This window comes from Penicillium coprophilum (assembly GCF_028826855.1).
Source record: "Penicillium coprophilum strain IBT 35676 chromosome Unknown utg000005l_segment0_segment0, whole genome shotgun sequence".
Lineage (NCBI taxonomy): Eukaryota > Fungi > Ascomycota > Eurotiomycetes > Eurotiales > Aspergillaceae > Penicillium > Penicillium coprophilum.
In genome coordinates this window covers 2,195,279-2,221,287 of record NW_026622724.1, presented here as the reverse complement: position 1 = coordinate 2,221,287, position 26,009 = coordinate 2,195,279, and the positions used below count along the sequence as shown (strand labels likewise).

Sequence of the window (26,009 nt, the reverse complement as noted above, 5' to 3'; positions counted from 1 at the left end):
AAAGAGTGTCAAGCAACTGATAGGAAATAATAAAACAAGAAATCTCGGAGAATCCAGGGTGCAGAATACGTAATCCGACTTCTCTGCCCTTTGGAATCCATGCCTACTTCTTTTCTCCTCGTTGGCCAGTCCCCTTTACATGGTAAGATATGCAGCCTCCGGTTACTTCATGATGTTTGGCCAATAGAATGCCCGATAACTTTCAATCGAGTTCACGGCCCTTCACCGATACTATATGCTAGCATTTTTGGTACACTTTCCCCGCCTTTTCATCAGGGTGCAAGCCCTGCAAAGACGCTGTATAACAGCCAGGGATTTAAAACGCTTATGTGCAACGTGGTGTGCAACACTCAGTGCTACCCGTAGTCAAGAAATGTAGACTAGCCAAGGACCGCTTCAAGCCGATAGTTTAAATACGGACCAGAAAGAACTCAAAATAGTTCCCAATCTCCCACTTGGATATGCCATTTCCAGCCATGTGTCCTGTATCAGAGCCCGTCGCGATCGTCACTGGTGCCGCATCAGGCATTGGACTTGCTGTCACTAAGCATCTTGTCGCAAAAGGGTGGCGGGTGGTTATGGCCGACATAAATGAGACAGCTGGCATGCAGGCCGCTGAGGAACTGGGGGCTGACCAAGCCATTTTCCACAGGACCGACGTGGGCTTGTGGGCTGACCAGCTGTCTCTTTTTCAGTGCGCCTGGCAATGGAGTGGAAGTGGGCGGCTTGATTTGTTGATCGCCAACGCGGGTATCTTTCGCCCTGACGATATCTGTGACCCAAGCCCAGACGACGATATGCCCAAAGAGCCAGCCTTGGACGTGTTAAGAGTGGATCTCTTCTCGGTGTTCTACGGGCTGAAGCTCTTCGTGTATTACGCAAAGAAAAACCCGAGCCCTGGTGGAAAGGTAGTGGTAACCAGCTCCCCGACCGGTATCTACCCATTTCCCTTTGCTCCTGAATACAGTAGTGCAAAACATGGGGTAGGTAAACCTCCTGCAGATATTAGGTCTCATGCACTGACAGCCAGCCGCAGGTGATCGGTCTCGTGCGCTCCATAGGCCCCCGACTTCAAAACCAAGGCATACAAGTAAATGCAATATTACCTGGTTGTGTCCTTACCGGTGCGACTCCTAGCCATATCCAGTCTCTAGTGCCGGATGATCGCTGGACCTCACTTGCCGCCATCTGCAAAGCATACGACACATTCGTGGACGATCAGGCGAAATATTTCGGGCAATGTCTGGAGGTCTCGGTAGATGATGTGTATTTCCGAAGTCCTCCAAATTACTGCAACGACACCCAGGCTTTTGTTAGCAGTGAATTGTGGTACAAGCTGGGTTACTGAGGTCCAACCAATGTGGGGTCAGATATGCAGGTGGAGGAAGATAGTTGGGTACATAGGGATGTTCCTTCTTCCTCAGCTTTTGCTATATCGTTTTCAATCTATAGGAATCAGGCTCCCACTTACTTCTGACCAAAAAGGCCTGCCATGAAAGAGCTGTAAGCAACGACATCGAAGACTCCGAGGGTTCCGTAGTCCCAGCCCTCGGATGGGAAGACGATCTGGTAAAATGAAGAATTTTTATATAATAGTAGACACTGGGGTGTGAAGGTACAAATGTCCTCAACCGGAAATTGCTGAATGGTGCAGGAACAGACGCGACCTCAATCACTATGCTGAGGATCCTACAAGTGATTCCCCACAGGACCACTGGCTCTACCCTAGTATTCTCAGACCATTTTCTTCGTTACCACAACATGATGCTGGTTTTCGCTCTACTGGTCATGTTGGCGACTCTCTACGTCCACCGACACCAGCGCCCCAACTTTCCCCCGGGGCCTCAGGAACTGCCTTTCATTGGCAACCTCCACCAAATTCCAGCCACAAATTCCTGGAGGACGTTCAAAACCTGGCACGGAATTTACGGTCCTATAATCAGCGTCAAGCTGGGTACCAGGCGGATGGTCGTCCTGGGGTCCCATGAGGTGGCCAGGGATCTGCTAGTAAAGCGTGCTGCTATCTACAGCTCGCGTCCCAAAGTATTGACCGATCGTGCGAGTAATGGATTACACATGGGATTCATGCCATCTGGTCCAAGATGGGCCGCGCATCACCGGATTCACGCCTCGCTAGTGAACAAGCGTGCCAGCCAGGGTTATCAGCCCATTCAGGATCTCGAAAGTACACAGCTGGTTTACGAGCTACTATCTACTGAGGACTTCCCAAGTCGCTTCCACCGTTTTGCCTCGAGTGTCATCAATTCGCTGGCTTACGGTAAACGCTTGGAACGAGGCGATGAACACGAGGTAAAAGAAATCAAGCAGGTGACGGAGAAAATCGCCGGTGAAGCCGTTAATGTCATCGCTGAGGCATTTCCTATTCTAGATTGTTTACCTAAATGCCTGGCCCCGTGGAAGAGGGCGGCTGAAGCACTTCATCAACGGCAAGTCGATCTTTTCAAGTATCTTATGGAGTTTGCCTTCCAATCACCCTCGTGGAATTGGACTAAACAGGTTGAGGAACTAAGCAAGGGCTACGAAATGGACTGGATGGAGCGTGGATACATCATCGGCTCCCTGTATCAAGCTGGGAATGACACAACTGCGATTGCGCTTGAGGTGTTTGTCTTAGCTTGTGTTCTGCACCCAGATGCTGTTCATCAGGCCCACCGAGAGCTTGACCAGGTGGTAGGACGATCGCGCCTGCCTAGCTTTGATGATATGTACTTTCTCCCCTATGTCAATGCATTCCTGAATGAGGTTCTTCGATGGCGATCGGTGGCACCTGGCGGCCTTCATCATGCCACAGTGAAGGACGACCAGTACCGCGATTTCCACATCCCCAAAGGCACCATCGTGGTTGCCAATCACTGGTCTCTGGATATGGATGGAGAACTTTTCGACCGCCCCGAAGACTTCAACCCCGACCGGTGGATTCAAAACCCTAATCTTCCTCTTTCGGCTTTCGGGTTCGGTCAACGCGTCTGTCCTGGGCAACATATCGCACGTAATTCACTTTTCATTGCTATTTCGCGGCTCATCTGGGCATTTGAATTCAGGCATGCATACTGCGACGGTGAGAAGCTAGAGATTAATCCCCTGGAAATGACTCAGGGCCTCAGTTCTCGTCCCTTGCCGTTCAAAGCGTCGATCCAGGTTCGTGGGCCGGAGATTCAGCAGGTCATTGAGCAAGCATGGACTGAGGCAGAGAAGGATGTGAATGTTCTGCTAGAGAATATGGAATTAGGTCTGTCCAATCGCCCAGTCGCAAAATATTTATGACATGTCCATCATACTTGGGATGCATGGTCTCTGGAAAGTCTTTCAGAACTAGTCCACTTCATGCTTTCACTCATAGCTCGCATATAGGCTTTGAATACTTATCTTAGTGAACCGCTGCACATTTTTCATGTTCCCTGTCAAACCACCTTGCCTGCGTGAATAACTACAAATGTAATGAAAGTAGTATCATTTATTTCCTGCCTTACCCCCTGTGACTCGCTCATTATCCTCCCCTCCTACTCCCGATCTCCGGATTTGGTGCATACGACCATAGGGTGTGGATAACATCGCTTCCCGTCTGCTCAGCCTATACCCGTCCGGCCCCTAGTATATCGTACCTAGTCACTTTGAAATCATAATCTCCTAAGTAGGCTTTAGATTAGAACCTATCTTATGTCTTGAAAACCATCACGCTCTTCCGCCAACTCGATGTAATATCGAAGTGTCACTAAAAGGCGTCACAGAAGCTAATTGACCGGCAGTCAGTTGTAAGAATTATCCTGAATGATGACTCCACGGACTCTCTTAAGACCACCACAGAAGCAACACCAAGTGAAAGGGATGATAGATATACATAAGATTCCCATTTTGATACCCGTTCCAAATTTGCTTTGTTCTTCAATGGTTTTCTATGAATTGCCCTAGTTGGACAGATTTGAAAATCGACCAGAGCGGACTGAGTCATTGTTATCCAAGTTATTGAAGTCGGGGGAAGTATATTTTCGTCGCGTGACCCCAGAACTCGTATTTATTCCGGTTGCCTGCCAACTCCAAAATTATACCAAGACCACCTGATGTCCTGTATCAAGATGCGAGGAAAGCTCCTCTTGAGACTTACAGCCTCAGATTGAGGCTCGGTAGCAACATCATAACGTTGCCTTGGCCATACGTTTTTTGATTCCAAGCGATCCTAAACGGTGTTATAACGCGAGATAAGATCAGCAGTTATGATCTTTTTCGCAAGACCAGCAGGATTTTTGTAAAAGTAGTTTTCGATATGCCAAGCGCACCTAGGTTGCAGTATAAGCAATTAGTTGAGTGGAGACAAACTAGGAGGCTGTGTTGTCTGGTCGCCCGAGGCTCTATTGAATCATATTATTTGGAGGAAACATGCTACATACACTTGTTAGTATCTTTATAGCCGATCAATTTCACCAATTTTCTTGTTCCATTATTCATCGTCGCACAAACTCAATACTGCGAATCTAAACTCACTTGTTCCGGCTGATCTCAATAACTCTTCGACAAGGTCAAGGTTAGGCCCTAGTGTACAAGTTACTGTCTAACTAATCTGAGAATTTTGACAGTCTACTGCTTGATATCACATCTTTCAAGATGTTCAAATCCCTTTTTCGGGCCAAAGAAACCAACAGGAGGAAAGAAAAGAGAATATGATCATAATGCAACGGGATGAGGAGCAAAGAATCCAGCAAATGGCTCCTACTGTGTACGAAGAAGCCGTGAAAAGGAATGAAGAGATCCAAGCTAGAAAACGACACGAGGAGGGGAGAATTCGGGCGTTGGTCGTTGCCCGCGAGCCAACTTATGTGCATGGGAATACCGCTTCGGTTAGGAATAATCCATTCACTCCTCGGAAAGGCCCCAAATACTACCCCCAGTCTGGCAGTAGGCACGGCTCCGGGGGCGACGGTGGTTATTCTGGCGGTGGTAGTAGCAGTAATGATTCTGGTGGAGGAGGTTATTCCGGGGGAGGTACTGGTGACTCGGGTAGCAGCGGAGACTCTGGAGGTTGTGGAGACGGGGGTGGTGGATGTGGGGATTAGAACACAGTGCACTTCCTCGGGCGGCTAGGTAGCGGAAGGTTCACTGGGTTATGGCCCATGAGAGGAACAATTGGATAGGCTCAGTATAACCAGCCAATGTCAATATCTCGTCTTCTCGATACACTGTCGAAAAGCTAATTGTATACCATATATATATATCGCATGCACCCGTAAGAGCCATGTAAGTGAACGATGCATTGATGTTGCAGTAATGGCCATTTTTTGTCTCGGTGCTAGAAAAAGGCCTAGAGAGCGAAAACTTTCAATATCACAGGACTCCAACTTGTTTATCGCATATTCTCCTTGATAACGACTGCATTTTAAAGACCAGGAAACTATTCCAAAAAGCAGAATCTCTTGTGCATACATTCTGATAATGACTTTCCTGACCATGAAAACCATATATGTGAGCGAAGGGCGAGCTGATTACCGCGCAGTGCTCGATGTTATATGTTGGTGCACGTGACGCTGCTATGTCGAAGGTTTTGATAGATCCATGGATGAGCTAGATCGGCGCCCATTTTCGACAGCCGATTTGCCGTCAATTGACGTTGTGGCGCGGTAAGCCAAGCAACATAAGGTCGTCATCATATATATATAATTTTGCATGGCATGAAAAATTCTTGTTTTCCCAATAGAGATACACAGCCGCCTATGCAATAAAACCCGAGTATGTTACTTATCAAGGCGGCTGTCATTGTAGTCCATTCCAGCTATTTTCAGTTTCTGCCAGAAGGCGGTGATGAAACATTCAGGCATTAATTTGTATTTAAATCTGGCATTTCACCCCTGGCATCTATCCAGCTTGATGACAAGTCCTTATCTCTGTTGATAGATTCCAAAAATGTCGATCTACGAGATGCAGATACTTCTGGAGGCCAGAGTGACAATTCTCGGCAAGGGTTTGGGGGGCTAGAGCCTAGCTATCCATGAACCAAAATTGAACATTTGCTTATCTTGAATATTTGAGTTCAATTCCTCACGCAAACAATGTCTTTTGAGACTTCCTCGGCCCGGGAATGGATCGGGCCTTTTAAAACCCTGATCAGATCAGGTCTGAGCCATTGAGCGCAGTCCGGCATATCGGCAGTGATATCATAAGCCCGACGTTGGGCTAGATCCAGCTGGATTCATGGACGTACTTGCTTGATGTATGTAAACAAACTTTGGTAATGGTTCGGGCCGAGCTTTCGCCGTTCACATTGCAGCGGATTTTGATGAGTCATTTTCTGCCGTGCCGACTTTCCGGTGATCGTCCGGTCTATCTCGGAGATGGGTCGGCGTTTGAAGTATGTACCTGACGCCACCGCAGCCTGCGTGAGAATATAAGTATCTGCTATGTCACCTTAATGTATCTTGCGCGATTACTCCATTACTATCAAAAGTCCTTCGAATTCAACAGGATCTCACATTAATCATGTCTTCAACGATACCAGAAGAAGGCTCCGAGACCCCAGAGCCCTTGCATTCCCACCAGCTATCTATGGTCGAAACCAATGAGAGTCTCCGCGACCGGGGCATCACAGCCACCCCTCCACGACTGGATTACAACTATCCTGCCATTGGACATGACTCAGACCCTGTGTTCCCCGAAGAGTACACTGTTGAAACAAGTACTGGTCTTGTTCCCGAAAAGACCTTGGAGCAGATCCGATCTCGTCCTTCTACCTCATCCACAAAAGCTGGCACACCCCCTGACACCGACGTGGAAAAAGGAGGAAATGGACCCGTGGATTTTGTCACATTCACTATTGGTGATCCTGCGCACCCTTACAATTGGTCCCGCGTTTATCGCTGGTATATCACTCTTGTCGCCTCGACACTCGTGGTATGTGTTGCATTCGGGTCCGCCATTGTCACCGGAGGATTGGGCTTGATTGAAGACAAATACAATGTCTCTCTTGAAGTTGCCATCCTGACATGTTCAATCATGGTTTGCGGATTTGCAGTTGGACCTCTGCTTTGGTCTCCCCTCTCCGAGATCATCGGCCGAAGGCCTGTATACATCATCTCTCTCGCTTTATATGTCATTTTCAACATTCCATGCGCTCTGGCTCCAAACATCGGTGGCTTGCTCGTCTGCCGATTCCTATGCGGTGTCTTCTCCAGTTCAGGCCTTTCCCTGGCTGGTGGCACCATCGCCGATATCTGGAACATTGAGGAGCGCGGTATGGCTATTGCTTACTTTGCTGCCGCACCATACTGTGGCCCCGTACTTGGCCCTATCGTGACAGGTTGGATCACCGTCGGAAGTGGCCGCCTCGACCTCTTCTTCTGGGTGAACTTGGCCTTCGCTGGTGCAATCATGATTTTGATTGGTCTCGTTCCGGAGACATATACTCCCGTGATCCTTAAGCGCCGCGCCGCAAAGCTCCGCAAAGAGACTGGAAACCCAAACATCATGACTGAGCAAGAAAAGGTGAAGCTCAGTTTCAAAGAAATCGCTCGCACGAGCTTGATCCGGCCCATCACTATGATCATGACTGAGCCAGTTCTCGACCTGATGTGCATGTATATCGTCCTGATTTACGCAATGCTCTACGCCTTCTTCTTTGCATACCCGGTGATTTTCACCAAGCTTCATGGCTACAACGACGGCCAGATTGGTCTCATGTTCATCCCGATTCTGATTGGCGCCGGCTTTGCGCTAGTTGTCACCCCAGTCATCGAGGGCAAATTCAAGAAAATTTGCAGCTTGCGAGCTCCAACACCAGAGGACCGACTCCACGCAGCCCTGCTGGGTGCTCCTTTTATCCCGATCGCCTTCTTCATCTTGGGCGCTACATCTTACAAGCATATCATCTGGGTTGGTCCGGCCTCGTCAGGTATTGCCTTTGGATTTGGCATGGTGCTGTGCTACTATGCCGTGAATAACTATATCATCGACTCGTACCAGAAATACGCTGCGTCGGCTTTGGCAGCCAAGGTCTTCCTGCGCTCTGGTGGTGGCGCAGCTTTCCCGCTCTTCACCACGCAAATGTATGATCGTCTTGGATTGCAGTGGGCTTCTTGGCTGCTTGCTTTCATTGGACTCGCCATGGTTCTGATTCCATACGTTTTCTACTTCTACGGAGGAAAACTGCGCGCAAAACTCACTCGGGAGTAGGAGTACTGTTTTTGATTGTTTTCATCTGCGTGATGGAAGAAATGAGAAGATTGGAAAGCCTGAAAGATTGATTGGTGGATAGACAAAAGTCGTGATTTAGACCTGATTTGGTAGTAATGAATTAATACATAATGTTGCTATAATAATAGATTGAATCAGTTCGTTTGCAGAATGAGGTGCTCGTGTCGCAGTTTTGTCAATATTCGGTAAATGGGTAAATGGGCTATTACTCTATTACCTATATCCATCCGCCCCTAATACATCGAGACTAGTAGTTAATTTCTGGACTCGAAGGTTTTCTGATATCTTTTTAAGTTGAAATCTATGTTAAATATCTTGCATGAGGATATAAGCCGTCCTAAGAGTGGGATTTGCACCCTCAAGTACTCGTCTTTGAAAAATTTCGGATAGCTAGAACCTCGTCTTGGTGTCATATCTTGACCGTGATGGTTGAAGAACTAATTTTATGCAGCAATGAGGCAAATGAGAAGGGAAGCTTTGGGTTAGTATCGAGGCAGGACACAACTCACTCCTGGATTGGAAAACACCAGGCGGTGTCGCCCGAGTTGAATTCAGCCTTACCTCCGTGGTTTGTTTCCCTTCATTTGGTCACTAATCCCCCATTGGCATGTTATTTCGGTAAGTTGTATCCGGCAAGACACATACAAGATAATAGATGTGTTATATACGGCTGCCATATTTAATTAAAGTTTGTATGACATAAATGGTCTTTTCATTCACAAGACCGATGACGGTTCTCAATATGGCAGCGTTGCATGTTCAACATGGAAATGTTGCCTGGGACATAGAAAACCGCTGGATTGATCGATCAGTCGGTACACAACATGCCAAGGGGGAGAAACACCCAGAGTGAACATAAGTACGTAACAGCTCGTCTTCTCCCACATCTTTCGATCTTGAGATCGCAGTTCATTTCGAGGGTACGCACCAGACCTTGGGAAAGAAAAGAATCAAACCCCTTTTTCCTCTTCCTCCACCTCATGTAGATGCTGAGCAAGCACTTGACAAGGCCAATCTCCTTCACTGTTCAAGAGTTCGGATCGCTTAAATCCTTGCGATTCATAGTATTGAACCAGTTTCCCGTCATCACCTGCATAGCAGTCCAACCGTAGTAAGGAGGCTCCAGCCCCCTTGGCGAGCTTACGCGCATGTTCTAAAAGCCGTTTGCCAACCCCCTTGCCAGCGCATCGTCGATCCGTAATTAATAATCGCACGTACATCTCAGGTTCAGAGACAGGTGTCATATAAGGCATCTTATCTCCAACAGCAAGAGCTCCTACGATAGATCCCCCCGTCTTTTCTTCCGTGGTTTTGAGTGGTGTATCTGAAAGGAGGTTTTCATCTAGTGGCGTAGCATCAGAATTCGCCTTGACGGCGAGCCAGAGGCCATGACCGGTTGTTGTAAATTCTTTGAGTTGCTCAGTGCGTCGTGGATCCTCCGAAAATGGTGATGTTCCCCACTGCCCAACTCTATCCTGCGATACTAGCCATTTGACTGCAGCATCTAGGATATCAAGGACTGCTGGAGCGTCCTCCACTGTCGCTCGCACGATAGTAATGTCGTCAAAGTCATTTTGAGCAGCACTTTGAAGATTCTTAGTAAATATCGACGAATGTGCTTTCACTTTTAATCTTCGGTGATATTTCCCCATTGTCACCTGTGTCATCTTGGGCAGGTTGGTTGTTCAAACAAGACTACTTACCTTTTTGTCATTTTGTAGTAAAAATCGATATGAATAGTGGTAGCTGTCGAATGGCTTCGGTACTCAGTACCGCGTACACTGAACTGATTTGGAAGATATTGGGAATATTCAACAAGGCATCACCATAATTTTACGCCAATAGTTTACTCCACACTAAGCTCAGGAAGAGCCTCTCTAGATCTGTCTCACTTATGTGCCATGTGTTCAAATCCCATTGGCCGAGACAGCATGTTTCGGTGCAGTGGCGTACGGAGGTCATAGCCCACGGGTCAAAGCCGTTTAGATATAGAAAATAATATGTGTAACGGATGTACAATATACACGATACGGATGAGTGAATCCAATGCTTCCTAATTGATTCCGGGCATTTCATGTTGTCGTCAATTAGAGACTGGCTGGACCCACTCGATTAGTCCCCGGGTCTCCCCGAGCTCTTGGACAAATTCCCCGAAAAGATATACATACATGTTATGAAATGGTATAACAGAAAATAGCAGATTCACACTACGGACAATGGGATTGACATTATCTTCCCTTCACGGGGACTATGGAGACAAATATGTTGCTGCTCATATGTCCGTGAAGGCCAAATTGTGGTGTTTAACGCTATAGGTCAAATTTACGCTACGTTTGTCCGCTTCTCCTAATCCGACCTTGGTTGGGAGCTTACTCTGGGGAATAACCTTCTTCAGTAGTGCTTCAATACCTTCCACCCCTGGGAACCTGGTTCCATTTATTTAGGGCAGTCGAACAGCCCTGTATACAGCAAATACTATAAAAATCAACCAATTTAAAATTTCTAAGCTTGCTTGGGGCTGACAAGCTCTGTTTGGGCCGATCAGTGCAAATCTTTGAACGGTCATTGTCAAATGTGATGGTGCCTGTGCTGGAGCTGACAGAATAGGAAGAAACTAGCAATATAACCATCAAAATGACAAAAGTATGGAGCTATAGCGGATTTTGAAACCCAATGTAATTGCCGTGTAAATCACCCATGACTGATCAATCCAAATCCTATAAATGCTGCCTTCCAGGACGCCATCCGCTCAAGGCGACGCTGCAGGACCGTGACTAAATCAATCCCAGCCTTATAGATTCATCGAGCCTCCCCTCCGACAATTTAAGCAGCTCATTTTGCGCCTTGGCGGAGAACCCTCTGGTTCACTCGGATGGAAAAAAACCCCTTGGCGTACAGCAGCTTGTCAAAACTGGCCATTTTACCAACTTGAGCTTGCGCCAGCCAATTTCTCACATCGCCTTTTGGTGGCGTTGCGGGCGCAGCAGCCGCACGCAGGGGTCTAGTGCGAAGGCTTCGACACTAAGACTGACACCGTCTGATAGCGGTGACTAGCTAGCTCCGCAATAGCCGTAGAAGCCGCACCGCACTAAGCCGCATAAGAACAAGAACACCATAGCAGTGATGATTCGACTACAGACCAAGTGAGCTCCAAGCATGCCTCCGCGACGTTAGGATGAGGATGAAAATCCCTCTTGAAGCAAATGTTTACATATACTACATCGCGACTCCCAGAGCTAGCTAGCCCATGGTGCCCATTATCGACAACGCTTTTATCACACTAGCGGATCAAGGTCCATGCTGACCATCATAACTTCAATCACAACCAGATCCACGACGAAACTCTCCCGGCTCCTCACTTGGTCCGGTACCGTCCTGAAGATTGATCCCCTAGCACCCTATTGCCCAATTCTTCAATATCAAGAAAGAGCCCGGGAAGTTAAGGTAGAATCCACAGGACAATCCCTCACCGTTGGCACCCTGATACTCATCTTCATTGCGGTCTAAGATATCTGAGCAAATGGCGAAGAGTATACTTAGATCTTACCCATGTCCGGTTTACATACATACAAGGCTGAGCTTCATTAGACTATCTTAGGATGTCGCACCATGTTTGGGTGAATTGCATGTTGAATATCCGCTGAGTGGAGTCAATCATTGTGAAATAACCATGCGCTAATACAAATGAATGTCAGGCCCGAGCATCGATATATATGGTTCAATGAAGAACTGGTCCCAATTCTCCCCCCAGCCCATCTCTGGCATGGTGAGGTTGACCTCGGACTCCGGCTGAGCCTGTAAGGATTGATAGCTCGCCTCGACAGCCTCTAATTGGGCAAGCTCCTTTCGCTTCTTTGCCATACTGAGAGCGAGTAGTTGTCGCGCCATCGATAATGCTTTGCGTGTCAGTCCTGTGTCAGCAGTTTTGACCAGGTTTTCCAAGCCCTTGAAGGCAGTAGCGATGTGTGGGGAGGCTGCCGGCGTGTCGATGGCCAACAGAATGCAGGCATACTGGAAGACGCTACCGATGGCGTTCCAGAACAGAAGGCCCTGATTAGCTAGCTGCTCCGCCGCCTCCACTGCGGCGTTGCCGCTATGGATGAGGAGCTTAACAATCTCGTCCGATATACCGATCCTGAGGTGGTAAATGCGCCGATAAAAGCAAAATGCGATGTCCGCTTTTGTTACTACCAGGAAAGGATGGCTAGATTGGAGTTTATCCAATGCCCTGAGACGCTCGAATACCTCCTCCTGCGGTGTCGGAGGCTGACATCCGAGCTGAAACGGCGAGTTGGGCGCCGGAATAATTTGGGCTATTTGTACGAATTGGTCTGCAACGGATCCTGACATCGGAAGAATAGCCTGGCAAGTTACGGTCCCAAATCGCACAGAGGAACGATCGTACTCATAAGATAGCAGGTTATGCCCGGCCCATGAGATCCAGAAAATTCGCCTCAGTCGGTCCGCATCATGTCCAGCAACGGAGGCCATCTTCTTGATGTTCTCTTCATCATGCAATCCAACCGCTTCGCAGAGGTGCATGGCGGTGCACGACGCGACCCAGGCAGTATCAGGGCGGGTTGTGGCCCGTAGGTAGAACACTCGCAGGGCCCACGCGATGATATGGTCGATGCCCAGCAGGCGCAAAGAGACCGGATCATCGAGAATGGATTTGGCATATTGCACCAGGTCAGACTCCCGTGGGTGTTTGTTGGGGGATAGGAACGACCCAAGAGCAGCGGCACCAGCGGCAACTGCGCCAAAAGCGACTATATTGCTACCGGAGCCATGGTAATAATCACGACATCGCTGGGCGTAGACTTTCGGGTCTAAATAGTCTGCAATAGGGGCCATCACTGAGAAGAATACACCCGAGAATAAGGCGAGGTCTTCCTCCGAGATGAGCTTCCCCAGCAAGCCATGGGCGTTAGAAGCCTCCTCGGGGCGGATGCCAAAGTTGTAAGCAAACGAGTGCATTTCGGGAGGGGTGTCAGAGCCGAGAGCTACGCTCAGGATGTGCGGGAATGCCATGGCGGCCGATGCCCCGGCATATCTTGACTTCTGCTCGTCGAAGATACCAGTGGCCGTGGTGGTGACCGTGGACGCGCCGGCCACAGCATTGGGACTCCTCGTGGTCGAGCCATCAGCTCCGCGAGAACCTTGCGCTATATGAGACCAGCTGTCTGGACTGTCCGATGTAGCAGCGGCGGCAGCACGGTTTGCCGTACTACTGCCGCCCTCGACGCCGACGCGCTCACCTTGGAGCAGTGCGTGTAGGTCGCCACCCGCAATACCAGTGGTGTCGTCGTCGACGTACCTACAGTTGTATTCGTAGGTGGTGCATGTGCCACACGGATATTCGGTGTCGCATTTCCGCTTACGCTGATGGCAGGGGATGCATGCCTTCCTCGCACGCTTGCGTTTCGCGATTCTGGTCGACATCGCTGCCAAGACGGTGTGAGCTTTGAAGCCTATTGGACGGCCACAAGGGATGAGACAGTCCGCAGCTAATCGCACTAGCGCGTGTTGGTGCACAAGGTACTCCGTAATTCTAATAATAATTCTCACCAACTCCACGAATTTGAACACTATCTCACGAGCTTACTATCTATGTTCTACATGTAAAACACCTTTCTCGCCTTTCGGATGGTCTAATCTGGGTTCCTGAGAATTTTCTTTTCAATTTGGATTTGCGCTTGAGTTCAGCATCCAGCGCCTTAGTGTATTTCACTGCCGACCGAGGGGAAACCTTACTCTCTCTCAGTCTCTCACCACACTACCCTTCAGGTTGCATGAATTCACGAGATTGAACTGATGCAATAATAATTTTGTACGACTGAGGTGAAAACAAAAGTGTAAAATCTAAATTTCAGTCTTGAGTCTTGTCTCCGCGCTATCACTTAACCTCCCCTAATATATATATATATATATATATGTCCACTGACGATAGTTTACATATGATTGACACCATACTAGGAAATCTACCATCGACTCGTCAAGGCTAAGATATCACTCCAGGCGATGATAATCATAAGCCTCAACCTTTCCGATCGCATCGGCAATGCGCGATCCTTCACCCTCGAAAAGCAAACCGTCGTAAGTCGCCGCACCTATCACACAGCCGATGATAGGGGCGAAGAGGGGAACAACAAAGTAGTAGTTGGCCGCTGTAAAGACCTCTCGGCCGTAGATGATAGCCGAGAACAGTCTCGGGCCAAAGTCTCTAGCTGGGTTAAGAGCCTAGTGTCATTAATTAGCAAGGCTTCATGTCCTGAGAAGTTGGTGAACATACATAGCCAGTCTGCCAGCCCAAAGCAGCTCCGATCATAAGCAGCAGCAAAAAGACAGCGATCTGTGGAGCAGGGTATCGACGGGCATTGGCTGGATCGGAGATGCTGAGGCAGCCAAACATCAACACAGCTGAGCCCAGTACCTCGGAAAATACAGCCTCCCAATTCGACTCAAAGTAGGCACCTGGGTAGGTCGAGAATATGCCCGCTGAATGGTGGCCGACCGGGCTCAGGATTGATCCTCCAGGAATGGTGTATTCGGGATCCCAAGCTTTGATCGCCGATCGGTAGTTGATGTATACGATAGCAGCGCCGACAAACCCGCCGAGGAACTGAGCGACTAGCTTGCCTGGGAGCTTCTTCCATTGTCCCTCAGATGGACGCACAAGAGCCGTGCAAATAGTTACGGCCGGGTTGATGGACGGGCTGGGATCAGCTAGATAGCCAGAGAGACACACAGCAGAGGCCCAGGCGATATTGATTGAGAGCCAGGTGCCGTATTGGTACTCAGACAGCAGACATTGTGCGACGACCCCATCTCCAATGACAATCAGAAGGGCAGTACCGAGAAACTCGGCCGCATATGGCTTCAGTGCTATCCGACGAGGAATCATTTCCATGATATTGAACTTGCAAAGTGGGATGCCAACCATGGAAACCCCCTAATTTCAGTGGGGCCTGCCAAGACGGCAGAAAATGGCGGTGCGAATCAACTTTTCTATCTTGGAATGCCATTTGTCCTCTTTATCTCTCTATCTCTGTCCTTCGAGTGGCTAAGTACACCTACAGTCCCGAGGTCAAGTCATACTCTCATGTCTGCTTGAACATAGGAAGTCGAGAACACGTTTATCATATTTTTGATATATTATTCGGATTGATCGACCCGATAGACTAGTTTGGAAGCTCGGACTTTGCCTTCCCGTAAGATCTGGAGACCGGCCAACGCTCCAGCCAAGCCGCCTGGCTTCACCTGATATGGATGAGGGTGAATGCGACGCTCTTCAAGTAGTCTCTCCGCCAAGTTCCACCATTGGATGCCGAATTCAAAGTTAGTGCTATCAGGAGAAATCTCGTGTGCTCCCATGCGGTAAGGCTCTCCCATAATATCATACGCCATTGAGACATGTGAATCAACATCATCTCTCGGACATGGAACATCCAACAGAGCATTGTAGGAACCTCCCGCCGATGAAATGGCGGCACCGCAGATAGCAGCCGATTGAGGTGTGGAAATCGTATCAAGAACAAATTCCAGAGCATCATCAGTATCCTCTCGGATCTGCTCACCCACCAGTGGATCATGGTAATCAAAAACAGCATCTGCCCCAAGCTCAAGCATCAGGCCGCGGTTGGCTTCAGAGCATGTCGTGACGACTCGTAATCCCGATAATTTTGCCAATTGAATCGCAAGCGTACCGGTAGCCGTTGCGCCTCCATAGATTAGGATATTTGTATCGTCTGAATCGCTCTCCTGTTCGCCAGGAAAAGGCAATTCCATGCTTTGGTAAAGATTTTGACCAACGGTTGTCAAACCTACACCGAAAGTGGCTGCTGCCTCGAAACTCATGGACTCGGGGATCAACATTTGGATGTCACCCTTCGCAATCACATACTGAGCAAACGCGCCGCCATTGTGTCGAACGGCATTGCTACCATGTACAAACCCAGCAACCCGATCGCCCTTTTTGAAAGCCTTCTTCACGCCCGGGCCAACGGCTTCTACTATTCCGGAATAATCGCAGCCCACGGTGGCTCCGGTACAGGGTACAAAATCTATATGACGCCAGTCCGTTGGATTGAGCGCGACTTCGTACGGTGTTAGTCCGGCTGCCCATGAGACATTGGAGCGAAGGAGACAAGGACGAAAAAAATACCGGCTTTTGTTTTGACGAGGATGTAATTGTCCGGCAGCTCAGGGAGTGGGACATCTTCTAACAAGGTCGCGCGGCCGGGTTCTTGGACGATAATGGCGTTCTGAGTGGCCATTCTCAACAGAGACCACAACGTGGAGGGAAATGAAGGGTGCAAGAGAGGCGGGGTATAGCACGTTGTCTTTGGATAAATCGCTCAAATGGTAAATTAGAGGCTGTGAAGGCGACGTATAAGATTGCCCCATATGGATTGTCCGCATGTGGCTTGCAAGGATTTAGATTCACGGCGAGATGGAACTATTGAAGAGCTGATCAAAAGTACAATTTTTTGGTCTCTGGCTAAGTAGCGTAGACTATTGCTCACTCCATATTCCGTAAAGCTTCCAAGATCATCGAAATACAAAAATATACTCCACATACGGAGTACATTGTCAATGATCTGCGTGGAGGGGCAATTAGTACTTTCAATAAAGTCAATCACTATTGTATTGTAAACTGTGCCCATCGAAAGATCTCATGGAACTGAGATGCGGTGGCCCGAGCGACATCCAATTACCACAGCCAGATCTCTCCGAGATTATAAGACAATGATAACAGCTCAAGTACGGAGTATGGAGTATACCCTAGCCCATGATATTCTCTAAAATACATCCATGCAAGGAAGACTGGGAATCCGAAAAGTGGATCTCGTCAAAAGGGGGGGCTGAGAAAGGAAAGTGGAATCTCCACTACGGCATGGAAATCCCAAAGAAGAAATTCAAAAGAAATTCTGATAGGCAATGGTCGGCTCCTGACATTGGCTTAGTTTGACCATTTTAGTGGAGCTTCTAGGCTCAGTGGAAAAGTTGGCTTGAAATACAGTGACCGAGACTGGTAATTCTCTGTCACAGTACAATTCACATTTCTATTTTGAAGCATTGACGATCCAGTTCGTTGATCTATGGAGTAAACAGCCTCCACTGGACAGAATTTTTCCAAGCTTTGCCTCAAGAGCTAGCTGTACGCAAACTCAAAGCAAACCGTGTTGAGTGTCATCAGAGCTGAACGTGTAGGGAGAAACATACCCAACTGCATTAGATCAACATCCTAGACATTCATTTCTAGGTCCAGAAACAGGAGATTGCCAAGCTATGCACCAAAAGATGTACATACCATAATTCATAAAGTACTCCGTACATCGTCAATAGCGCTTTTTAATGGGCTTAAGTCTCCACTACATGTTCCGCTTCGATGGCTTAGATAGCCAGTAATATATGCATGTGAATATGCGAGATTGCACGCATTAACCGCACTAGCCTCCAGGATTTAGGGCCAGATTTATGGTCTGCTATCACGACGGAGACTTGCATTTCATTGAGTATAATACCCCGCAGCATTCCTATCTGAATCTTGTCCCATTCTGTCCGCAGTCTTTCTATACCCACAATATGCCTGGCCGACCAACGACGACTTCTGCTACTGCAGATATGGAGGGAATCGCAGTAATTGGAATGGGGTGTCGCTTCTCTGGAGGTGCGAACTCTGTTGAAAACTTTTGGCAGATGCTATGCGACGGACGCACTGGGCATGGGACGGTTCCCGCAAGCCGATATGAAGCTTCGGGATGGCATCACCCCAGCCATGAACGCAAAGGAGCGGTAAGAACACCTCAATTAGATGCTGGTTTATTCTTCTGACATCGAGGATGTGGATGATTAGATCAATCATGATAGTGGTTTTTTCTTACAGGAAGATCCCTCACGATTTGATGCTCCTTTTTTCTCTATCACAGCTAAAGAAGCGGAGGGCATGGACCCAGCACAGCGTTTGCTGCTCGAAGTCGCTTATGAGACTTTCGAAAACAGTAAGATCGGAGATCTGAAACATTGATGTGGGACTGGTTGAGCTAAAATGGCCAAAATAGGCGGAATACCAATAGATACACTGCCAGGGAGCAACACAGCAGTGTATTCCGGCTCAATGACCAATGATTATGAGCTTCTATCAACAAGAGACATTTACGATATGCCTCACAACTCAGCTACCGGTAATGGAAGGACTATGCTGGCAAACCGCTTGTCGTGGTTCTTCGATCTCCAAGGCCCGAGTATTATGATGGACACTGCGTGCTCCTCTAGTTTGACCGCGGTCCATTTAGCAGCTCAATCCTTGCGATCTGGAGAATGTGGAATGGTAAGTGCTGTACTTTGCATACGCATGTTTCAAGCAAAGACTAAACATGATTATAACAGGCCCTGGTAACTGGAGCCAGTCTTATTTTGCACCCTAATTTTACACAGAGACTTTCCTACATGCACATGATGAGTCCGGATGGGATAAGTCATTCATTTGATGAGTCTGCGAATGGATATGGCCGAGGAGAGGGTATTGGTGCCGTGCTTTTGAAACCCCTCAGCGCAGCATTAGCTGATGGGGATAATATTCGAGCCGTCATTCGCGGCACAGGAATCAATCAAGATGGTCGTACACCGGGAATTACACTACCCAGCCCAACGTCCCAAGCCAACTTGATTCGCTCGGTTTATGAACGCCATGGTATCTCCATGAGAGATACTGCCTACTTTGAAGCCCATGGAACTGGAACTCCAGCAGGGGTAAGAAGAAGATCCCCATTGATCACTACTCAACATTCAGCTTATTAACACTTGGCAACAAACAGGATCCTTTGGAGCTGTCTGCCGTCGGAATGACTTTGGGGCAGGCACGAACAGCGATTGATGAGCCATTATATGTAGGCTCAGTGAAGACAAACCTTGGTCACACTGAAGGAGCCGCAGGAGTTGCCAGCTTAATTAAAGTCGTGTTGTGTTTGGAAAAGGGTATGTTAGTGCCGAACGCCGGCTTCAAAAATATAAATCCCAAGATCCGGCTCGATGATTGGCGTTTACGCATGAGTGACAAAACAATGCCCTGGCCGGAGCATCTTCCACGGCGAGCTAGTATCAACTCATTTGGATTTGGTGGATCAAACGCGCACCTAATTGTCGAAGGCATCAAAGAATCATTCCAGAGAAATGGCGGGGAAAGCGAGCCAACACCTCGTGTGGTGGTATTCTCTACGTTTGACCAAGCCGGCATTGAACGGACTGGTCAAAATTGGAGCACATTCCTTCAGCAACAGCAAGAGGCCAAGCAAAATATCCCATTAAAAGATCTGGCTCATACAATGCTGACACGCCGATCACATTTGGGATTCCGCAGCTTCGCTGTTGCTGACTCACAAGACCAGTTGCAGGGAATCTTGGAGAAAGGACTTCCCAAGTTTTCTCGGGCTAGTCGCAAAGCTCAAACAAAACTTGCCTTTGTGTTCACAGGTCAGGGTGGCCAGTGGGCTGGAATGGGCCGGGAACTTCTGAAGATCTCGACTTTCAGGGAAAGCATCTCCAGATCACAAGATATTCTTTCGTCCCTCGGATGTCCTTTTAATGTGGTCGACGAGATAAGTGCAGAGGCAAAGAAAAGTCAGATCAACCGACCCGATCGCAGCCAGCCTGTTACATGTGCCTTGCAGATTGCACTGGTTGATCTTTTAGCCAGTTGGGCTGTTCATCCTACCGCAGTTGTTGGCCACTCTAGCGGTGAAATCGGTATGGACATCTCCCACAATCCTCTCTTGTAACAATTATCTCCAGGAATATAGCAGCTAACTTGACTGTATTGCAGCCGCCGGGTATGCTGCCGGTTATCTTTCTCATGAAGATGCTATGCGAGTCGCATGGTTCCGCGGTTTCTTTTCACAACAGATCGCCCAGAGCGACAAACGAGGGGGTATGCTTGCTACTGGTATATCCGCCGCAGAGACACAGAAATACCTTGACGAGCTGCCCCAGCGTTCAGTCGTGGTTGCCTGTGTAAATAGTCCGGCCAGTACAACTCTTTCAGGAGATGTGGACTTCATTGATCAGCTAGAAGCAAGGCTTCAACAAGATGGTCACTTCGCGAGAAAGCTGCGCATCGATACGGCATATCACTCACCTCACATGGAAGAACTTGTTGGAGTGGTAGGCGATGCTATCAATTGTATCAAGCCAGAAGATCGATACAATGGCTCAATCCCAATGCTTTCATCCGTCACCAAAGAGCGTGTCTATCCCGCCGAGCTTGGTGGATCATACTGGGTGCGCAACATGGTCAGTTCCGTAGAGTTTACTGCTGCAGTGTCACAGCTCGCAAACCTGAGCGAGTCTGTCAAGTCTCGCCGACGACCGGTTCCAATCAAATGGACTGCATTGGTTGAAATCGGCCCACATGCCGTTTTGAAAGGACCCGTTACACAGATTCTGCAATCTGTCAACGCCAATATGGCAGCTTTACCTTACTATTCACTGGTTTCGCGGAACAAGCATGCATTGCAAACAGCGTTGGAAGTTGCTGGGTCTCTTTGGAGCACAGGACATACAGTAGATCTTGCTGCGGTCAACAGTTGTGTCGATACCACAAACCCAACAATAGTTGCTGATCTGCCGTCATATCCCTGGAATCACCAAACGTCCTTCTGGCATGAGCCTTTAGAGACAGCGCAATTGAGACAGCGCAAGCATCCCCGTCATGATATTTTGGGAGCTGCGCTGGATTATCAAAATGCTTTGGAGCCACGGTGGAGAAACTTCTTGCGACTCTCAGAGAATCCATGGATGGCCGACCATGTTGTTGCCGGATCGATTGTATTCCCAGCCGCAGGTATGCTGGTGATGGCTACCGAGGCAGCGCGGCAACTAGCTGATGACCAGGCCAACATCAAAGGGATAGAATTCCAGGACCTTCATTTCATGCGAGGAGTGGTTATTCCAGATGATGAACGAGGCTTGGAGACTCTCCTTCAAGTATCGCCCCATCCAGGGTTGCCCGGCTGGTCCCAATTCGGAATTTTCTCACTTCCGTCCGGGGGAGGCTGGATTCAACACGCAAAGGGTGCATTCATCACACGATATGAAGACCAGGACAACTATGAACACAAGTCAAACTGGGAAGCAGCATTGGAGCGCATCAAGAATACCCAAACAGTCGCAGAACTGGCTGATGTCACGAAAGCGCGTGAATGGCTGTCTCAAACAGGAGGACTCACCGTAGGCCCGGCATTTCAGACTATCACTGGAGTCAACTTCTGCAACTCAGAGCCTTGTATCTGGCTATCTGGGGTGGTTACAGACACAAAACAATCAATGCCGTTCGAAACGGAGTCACCTAGTTTCATCCATCCCACCACCCTTGATTGCCTCTTCCAATCTGCCCTTTTGTCTTGCTCAGATGCACTCTCCAGCACCGACGCAAATATTCCTGTCGGGGTGGACAATATTTACATTTCCAATAAATTCCAACCTCAGTCAGGCGAGGAATTTGTCGTCCACACAGAGACGAAGTGGCGAGATGGAAAATCACGATCTCAGTGTATCGCATCGGACCCCTCCTGGTCACAGCCCTGGATCACGTTTGAAGGTGTTCACCTTGGTCGCCTTCCCTTCAACCCCAACTCTCAAAAGCAGGAGGAAGGCGCATCAGAGAGCCGATATTCATCGATTGTCTGGGATGAGCACTTGGAGTCGCCGCTTGTCACGAACGGAAACCATAATGGAAACAAGATGGCCGAGCAATCCGAAAGTCTCCAGCTACTTGACTGGATCAAGAGACTATGTCATACAAACGGGGATGCCAGAGCGCTCATCACTACTTCGGTAACGTCAAACTCTTGGATCGAAAACCTCCGAGAGTTTATGCCAAGTCCCGGAAAGCGAACGTGCCTGGCAAAGGTCACTATCGCTTCATGTGGCCTCGATGACGAGACGGAGGCCATCAGTCCCGCAGAGACTAGCCCCCCGGGAATCTACCTTACGTCTCTCGCTGCGCTCGATGAACTCCCATCCGCATCTCTCACTCAGGACAAATATGATTTAGTCGTGATCGATGAGCCCAGCTTGTGGGATGATTCAAATACTCAGGTGATCCTGTCTTGCCTGCTCACTATCCTTGAACACGGAGGTTTGGCAGCATTGCGGGCGTCCGATGCCAATCTAGACTCAGCATCGGAGATAATTCAGAGCTTTGAGAGCCTCGAACTTTACAGTACGACTCAAGACCGCGAGTTCATTATCGCACGCAGGACACCAGTCCCATGGAAAACAGCCTCTGAAATATACGTTTTGAGTCCAGCAGATAACTCCATCGCTTCCCCTATGTTTGATCACCTGGAGAAAGCATTTGCCACACAAAACGTGTGCCTGGTGCCTATTGGATTGGACCAGGTATCTGCACTAGCAGGAAAGACTGTTATTTCGCTGCTTGACTTGGCAAATCCCTGGGTATTCGGTTGGACTGAAAACGATCTGAAACATCTCCGAGAGCTAATCCAAGCTCAATACGTTCTTTGGGTGTCACCTTTCTGGACCCAAGGCGCTGCTGATAATATTGGATCCGGTGCAACTGGCGGCCTTTTGCGAACACTTCGCAATGAACAGTGGAACACGACTATCCCACACTTATTGGTGGATGTAAAGGATTCAGCAGACAGCCTTAGGCTAGCTTGTAGCATTCTTCAAGTCATGCAGCTCACCACACGTGAGGACTCACGTCGTCCAGACTTGGAGTATCGTCTGTCAAACGGTCGGCTATTGGTTCCACGGGTTCTCGAGACCCCAGCGGTTGTCGAGGCCATGCATACTCTGGTGAATGGCCCCAGACCCGTAATTTCAGATCTCACACTTGACTCGAGACCCCTGGAGTTAAAGTTCCAGGATGCAGACAATGCACGCTGGGAGGAACAAAAGCTCAACGAAGAACAACTTCGGTCAGACTACACGGAGATCAAGGTTGAAATGGCCACAATCTTTGATTTACACGGGGATCGGGGGAAAACACCAGAGACAGCTCTTCCAATGTTCGAAATTGTTGGAAAGGTTACTCGTATTGGATCTGGTGTGCACGACTCGGCTGTTGGCGACAAAGTCTTGACGTTAGCATCGGCGGACTCGGGACTCTCGACAACAATGCGGGTCTTGGAAAGCGACATCATCAGAATTCCTTCGAACACCGACCCGAGAAAGGCGATATCAATTCCTCTCGCATACCTCAACGCTTATCAGATTCTCACCCAAGTTGGTCGCCTCAGCTCAAGCTCCTCGATTCTTTTGATTGGGTCAATCAATCAAACTTTCCAGGCCATGATAGATTATGCCCTTGCCATGAACATGCAAGTCATCGTAGCAACTGATTCTCTAGATAGCACCGAGGCTCTTCTTGCTCGGTATCCGTTGTTGACGAACCGGATTCTGGGCGTCCATGGTAGCCTGGAGACGAGTGTGTCTAGGTTGACGAATGGGTGTGGAGTTGACGCCAGCATTTCCTTCCTTGGCGGGTATTCTGCTCGAAATGCTGCGAGATGTCTGGTCCCTGGTGGACAATACATCAATCTGTCTGCAGATATGAAGCTGAGTGCGCTTCCAGAAAGCTTCATCGACAGTGGCTGCACATTCTCTTCGCCGCGATTGCAGAACATTTTCTCAGAGAAGCCTGGCATCCTTCATGCTTCCGTTCGGCATGTGATTAACTTCATGAAGCAGCATCGGATGTTGGACCGCGTGGAACCCTATTCCACATTCCCTATCTCTGACCTCCAAGAGGCTTTGAAACACTGCAGAGTGACAAACACCAGAGCTATCATCGACCTTCAGGCTCCTGGAATGGTCCCCATTGTACAGCCACTACCGGACCTTGCTAGCTTGCCAGCGGAAGACACATATATATTAGCAGGTGGTTTGGGCAATTTAGGCCTTGCGCTTGCTGATACATTAGTCCAGTCTGGAGCCCGCCATCTGGTCTTCCTTGGACGATCTGGTGGGACCCAGCCCACTCAACAGCTGGCGCTTGATCTTCTCCGCGATCGTGGGTGCCGCATAGATGTACTACGCTGTGATATCTCACAACAGGCAGATATTGAAAACCTGTCAGACGAGATTTGCAGTAACAACTGGACAGTCGCAGGCGTGATTCAGTGTACAACCGTTCTTAAGGTGATTCCTCTCGTTTTTCACTTTCCATTAGCACCAGCTAAATCCTTGCTTTATCTTTAGGATGCAATGTTTGAGAAGATGACTTTTGATGATTGGACACAATCAACGCAGTCCAAGATCCGGGGAACGCTGAACTTACACCATCTGTTTTCGGAGAAGGAAAGCCTGGCTTTCTTCGTCGCATTGTCTTCTGTCGCAAGTGTCATTGGTAATATGGGACAGGCTAACTATTCTGCCGGCAACGGTTACATTGATGCTCTCATGGAATGGCGACATAGTCACGGTCTTCCAGGTCATTCGATCAACATCGGTCTTGTTCCAGATGCCAGTGGACTCAGTGACATTTCCGAAGATCCAGAGCAACGCCGCCGCCGATACAAACATCTTGAAGGCACAGAAATCATGACCCATGAGCTCCAGACCTTGCTTAGAGTGATTATTAACAGCAAGCTATCTCTTCCATCTCAGATCATTGCTGGCATGACCGACTCTCTGTCTCGCAACAATGGCTCTACGCCCTGGGTCCTCGATCGAAAGTTTGATCACCGGCTTTGTCTCGCTGTTGAGGATGCTCAGGATTCCATTCAGACCAGTACCTTACTTAAGGAAGCTGATTCCCTCGACACTGCAACTGAAGTTGTTCTCAACACTCTGAGTGAATATCTAGCAGATGCAATGGCTACAACCGCTGATGCTATCGACTCAGATTTACCATTGTCTGCGTTGGGTGGTACGTTTTTTTTTCTTTGATAATGTCCTCTCCACTGTGATCTTTCAGTTGGCTAACACCAGGCTCTAGTTGATTCCCTCAAAGCTACCGCCGTTCAAAACTGGGTCTCTCGCGAATTGGGGTCAGAATTATCCTCTTTCGAATTTCTTGGCTCGCAACCAACCAAGGCATTAGCGAGGAAAATTGCTTCCACTAGTACATTTGTCTCAGTGCCGAGCTGAAGATAGCTCTTATCATCTGTCTCCCGTTCTGAGTATGAATTATATGAAGACCTTGTATATCATGTTTTTATCTTGCTTTTTAGCGATTTTTTTTTTTTGGCTAGTTTCAATAGTTCCGTATATTTGTTTTTTACTTACAATACTTCGTTCCCCGTATGAAACTTACGAAGCGTATTAAATTGCCAAGACTTGCCGTGTCTGGGAGCCCGTGCCGCGAGTGGGTCCCGAGTCTCTTCAAACTCACATGATAACCCGACCGTTTACCTTGCACTTCGCATATTGCATGGCGGATAGCCCCGCCGTGCAGATTGCAGGATCGTGCATTGGATGAACTGCGAGAAGCGCCATTGTAACATAGAGATTAAGGGACCAAGCGCGATGAACAGCCTCGTCCACGGGTTATGGCTCCACGCTCCACTATTGACAGTCCATAGTCTCACATATCAGGAACTGGATCGACACTTCTCGATCGTGTTGATCAACAGAAAGACCGAGTTTTGAGTCTGTCGAGCGGGTTGGGGTGGGGAACTCTGGTCTGCACTCTCGAACCCTCCGGAATGATAGCAAGGAACGTGGAATCCGGACGGGGAGTACGGAGTACACGTTGCCCTGTTAACCCATTTTTGCTACTTGCTTCTGCTGCCGCAGGGATGGCATGGTATGTATGCATAACCACTACAACATATGCATGCCACTTG

The 26,009-nt window shown here is 48.6% G+C and overlaps 9 protein-coding genes across 9 annotated transcripts; 5 read left to right on the top strand and 4 right to left on the bottom strand.

Moving 5' to 3' along the window:
- Positions 1-476: 476 nt before the first annotated feature.
- On the top strand, positions 477-1,348 carry N7500_008428 (15-hydroxyprostaglandin dehydrogenase (NAD(+)); the record flags this gene model as incomplete). The annotated part of the gene is made up of 2 exons (XM_056679572.1): positions 477-983; positions 1,037-1,348. 2 exons carry the CDS (start codon positions 477-479, stop codon positions 1,346-1,348), a joined length of 819 nt encoding a protein of 272 aa, XP_056529944.1.
- A 413-nt stretch (positions 1,349-1,761) lies between these two features.
- N7500_008427 (cytochrome P450) lies at positions 1,762-3,285 on the top strand (the record flags this gene model as incomplete). Its single annotated transcript, XM_056679571.1, has 1 exon — positions 1,762-3,285. One exon carries the CDS (start codon positions 1,762-1,764, stop codon positions 3,283-3,285), a length of 1,524 nt encoding a protein of 507 aa, XP_056529943.1.
- Positions 3,286-4,685: 1,400 nt separating this feature from the next.
- N7500_008426 (uncharacterized protein) lies at positions 4,686-5,069 on the top strand (the record flags this gene model as incomplete). Its single annotated transcript, XM_056679570.1, has 1 exon — positions 4,686-5,069. One exon carries the CDS (start codon positions 4,686-4,688, stop codon positions 5,067-5,069), a length of 384 nt encoding a protein of 127 aa, XP_056529942.1.
- A 1,417-nt stretch (positions 5,070-6,486) lies between these two features.
- N7500_008425 (MFS transporter) lies at positions 6,487-8,175 on the top strand (the record flags this gene model as incomplete). Its single annotated transcript, XM_056679569.1, has 1 exon — positions 6,487-8,175. One exon carries the CDS (start codon positions 6,487-6,489, stop codon positions 8,173-8,175), a length of 1,689 nt encoding a protein of 562 aa, XP_056529941.1.
- Positions 8,176-9,146: 971 nt separating this feature from the next.
- On the bottom strand, positions 9,147-9,910 carry N7500_008424 (GNAT family N-acetyltransferase; the record flags this gene model as incomplete). The annotated part of the gene is made up of 2 exons (XM_056679568.1): positions 9,147-9,780; positions 9,900-9,910. The coding sequence occupies 2 exons, from the start codon at positions 9,908-9,910 to the stop codon at positions 9,147-9,149; spliced, it is 645 nt and encodes a 214-aa protein (XP_056529940.1).
- A 1,961-nt stretch (positions 9,911-11,871) lies between these two features.
- Positions 11,872-13,638, bottom strand: N7500_008423 (Transcription factor; the record flags this gene model as incomplete). Its single annotated transcript, XM_056679567.1, has 1 exon — positions 11,872-13,638. The coding sequence occupies one exon, from the start codon at positions 13,636-13,638 to the stop codon at positions 11,872-11,874; it is 1,767 nt and encodes a 588-aa protein (XP_056529939.1).
- A 567-nt stretch (positions 13,639-14,205) lies between these two features.
- Positions 14,206-15,106, bottom strand: N7500_008422 (Major intrinsic protein; the record flags this gene model as incomplete). The annotated part of the gene is made up of 2 exons (XM_056679566.1): positions 14,206-14,436; positions 14,489-15,106. 2 exons carry the CDS (start codon positions 15,104-15,106, stop codon positions 14,206-14,208), a joined length of 849 nt encoding a protein of 282 aa, XP_056529938.1.
- Positions 15,107-15,351: 245 nt separating this feature from the next.
- On the bottom strand, positions 15,352-16,472 carry N7500_008421 (zinc-binding alcohol dehydrogenase family protein; the record flags this gene model as incomplete). The annotated part of the gene is made up of 2 exons (XM_056679565.1): positions 15,352-16,292; positions 16,361-16,472. The coding sequence occupies 2 exons, from the start codon at positions 16,470-16,472 to the stop codon at positions 15,352-15,354; spliced, it is 1,053 nt and encodes a 350-aa protein (XP_056529937.1).
- A 1,312-nt stretch (positions 16,473-17,784) lies between these two features.
- Positions 17,785-25,311, top strand: N7500_008420 (type I polyketide synthase; the record flags this gene model as incomplete). Its single annotated transcript, XM_056679564.1, has 8 exons — positions 17,785-17,994; positions 18,056-18,200; positions 18,261-18,529; positions 18,589-18,951; positions 19,017-19,944; positions 20,021-24,360; positions 24,421-25,090; positions 25,160-25,311. 8 exons carry the CDS (start codon positions 17,785-17,787, stop codon positions 25,309-25,311), a joined length of 7,077 nt encoding a protein of 2,358 aa, XP_056529936.1.
- Positions 25,312-26,009: the final 698 nt, after the last annotated feature.